At 45.5% G+C, this 2059-nt stretch overlaps 1 protein-coding gene across 1 annotated transcript in view; it reads right to left on the reverse strand.

Moving 5' to 3' along the window:
- Nucleotides 1-1178: 1178 nt before the first annotated feature.
- The window catches only part of htr2cl1 (5-hydroxytryptamine (serotonin) receptor 2C, G protein-coupled-like 1), a gene marked incomplete at both ends in the record, with an annotated part of 23126 nt that continues 22245 nt past the window's right edge, over nucleotides 1179-2059 (reverse strand). The window contains one exon of the mRNA XM_080051800.1: nucleotides 1179-1778. Coding sequence (XP_079907926.1) covers nucleotides 1179-1778 — 600 coding nt within the window. The remainder of the gene's footprint in view (nucleotides 1779-2059) is intronic.

Raw genomic sequence — 2059 nt, forward strand, 5'->3', positions numbered from 1 at the left:
GGTTCCACTCACACACTGCAGCAGCCTTGAAGAACAATTCCCTTTGTAGAAAAAAAATGTCGGCTGAAAGGGGTTTAATTGTAATTGTACAGTCCAGGGAAAAAAAAAAAAGGTTCATTCAGATATTATTTTTAGGACTGTTATTGTCGAGTTTTTGTCCAGCCACACAAAAATAGATTTGGTTTCGTTTGCTGCTATCTCTGTCTCTCTCCGTAAACCCAAGAGAGAGATCAGACTGCATTTAGACTGGTGAAGAAGAAGAAGAAGAAGGCTTTTAAAAGTCGTTAGCTTAGCTTTAGCTTGACCCCCTCGTTGACCTCAAGCTTGTCGATTCTTGCTTCTGTGTAACCTGTAAGTGTGGGGCGCCATTTTAGGGCCTCTTGACTTCACACAAGGTTAACAGTGAGATGGAGGGGGCACTCCGGTGGTGTAGTGGATAGAGCGCGTACCATATTGGCTCCGGCCTTCGTTGCAGTGGTCGCGGGTTCAAATCCGACCCGTGGACCTTTACTGCAGGTCATCCCCCCTCTCTCTCTCTCCCCATTTCAACTCTGTACTGTCTAATAAAGTTTGAAAATGCCAAAAAATTATCTTAAAAAAAAAATGAAAATTAGATGGAGGTCTTCATTCACTCACTGTCTGTTTACCATGTCCACTTCTCCGTCCCCTTTGTCTGCATCACAGCTGGTGGCACCGAAATCCCCCATGAAGTACAGCGCCATTTTGTGCCTGTCAAACACTTCCCTAGAAGAACCAATGCTTTTTTTTCTTCGAATCTCCCATTTATGGTACGAAAACCAACATTCTGACACCAAAAAGAAAAAAATAAACGAAAATTTCACAGTCTGAAATATTGTCTTTCATTCCAAAACTGTAGTGGGGAAAAAAATCACACTAGTTTAGAGTTCAAATCCTCTCTCTCACATGATCTGATTTCTCACATTGTCATCAGCGGTGCACCTCAGTTGTTGGGGTGGATATAACAATGCTCCTCAAACCAATTACATTTTTCAATAACAGCGCAAACCCCTTTTCAACAAGCCAATAGAATCCAGGCTGTAGGTTCCAGAAAAAAAAAACGCTGCTGTTCTGCCCGGCAACTGCTTAGGTTTTTACTAAGAAAGACAACCAATCAAAACAAACAACCAACATGTATATATTAAAAAAAATGGCGCCAATCACACGCTGCTTGTGTGTTCTCTGTTGAGGAGGGTCGGGCTGTAGCTTATGAGTGACAGCTCGTGCTCCACTTCCGTCTCCGTCTCCGAAAACATTCCGACGTTCTGGCATTCCGAGAGGCTCCGCGAAACGCATATTCCGACAACTTGGGTCATTTCGTCATCGGTAAAGTCTTCCGGGTCTACCGTTAGCCTGCCGTTATCCCCCCCGCCGCTGCTAATACGGCCGCCGTTTCGACAGTTGCTATTGCGGTCCATCATGCTAGCTTTGTTAGCATGGTGGCTGGCGGTTAAAAGAGGGGTAACGGAGTGCGAGGGGGGCTGGACCGAGATGTTTTTGCAGCTCTGTCCCGTAGCATCGGGCACTACTTTGTACTGGCAGCGGATGTAGCTAGAGAAAGCTCTGCGGTACGTCCTGTTGAATAAGGTGTAGACCAGAGGGTTGACCCCCGAGGAGATGTAGCCCACCCACACGAACACGTTGAGCATTTCGTTGAGCAGAGACTCGTTGCAGGCGCCGCGGCAGAGAACGAAGGTCACGTTGGTTATGAAGAACGGACACCACATGACCAGGAAGAGGAAGAAGACAATGCCCAACACCTGCAGATAAGGAGACAGAGGGGAAGGGTTGATTAAAGGTGCAGTGTGTAATATCAAATCATCAAGAAAGTTCTACAAAGTTCTAGAATGCAACACTCCCTGGGTAACCCCACCCCTTTAGAATAATAACAGAAGCTACAGTGGCCTTCAAGGACAAGAACAATTCTAAACAATTTAAACAATGCACCTGATGACATTCCAACTATGACACTTTCAAGATGGCGGCACTAGGCCTTGGTCCAAAATATGCAGAAATATGGACATATATGAGACCCTTTCTA

The sequence above is a fragment of the Ammodytes marinus genome, assembly GCF_949987685.1.
Source record: "Ammodytes marinus genome assembly, chromosome: 23".
Classification (NCBI taxonomy): domain Eukaryota; kingdom Metazoa; phylum Chordata; class Actinopteri; order Uranoscopiformes; family Ammodytidae; genus Ammodytes; species Ammodytes marinus.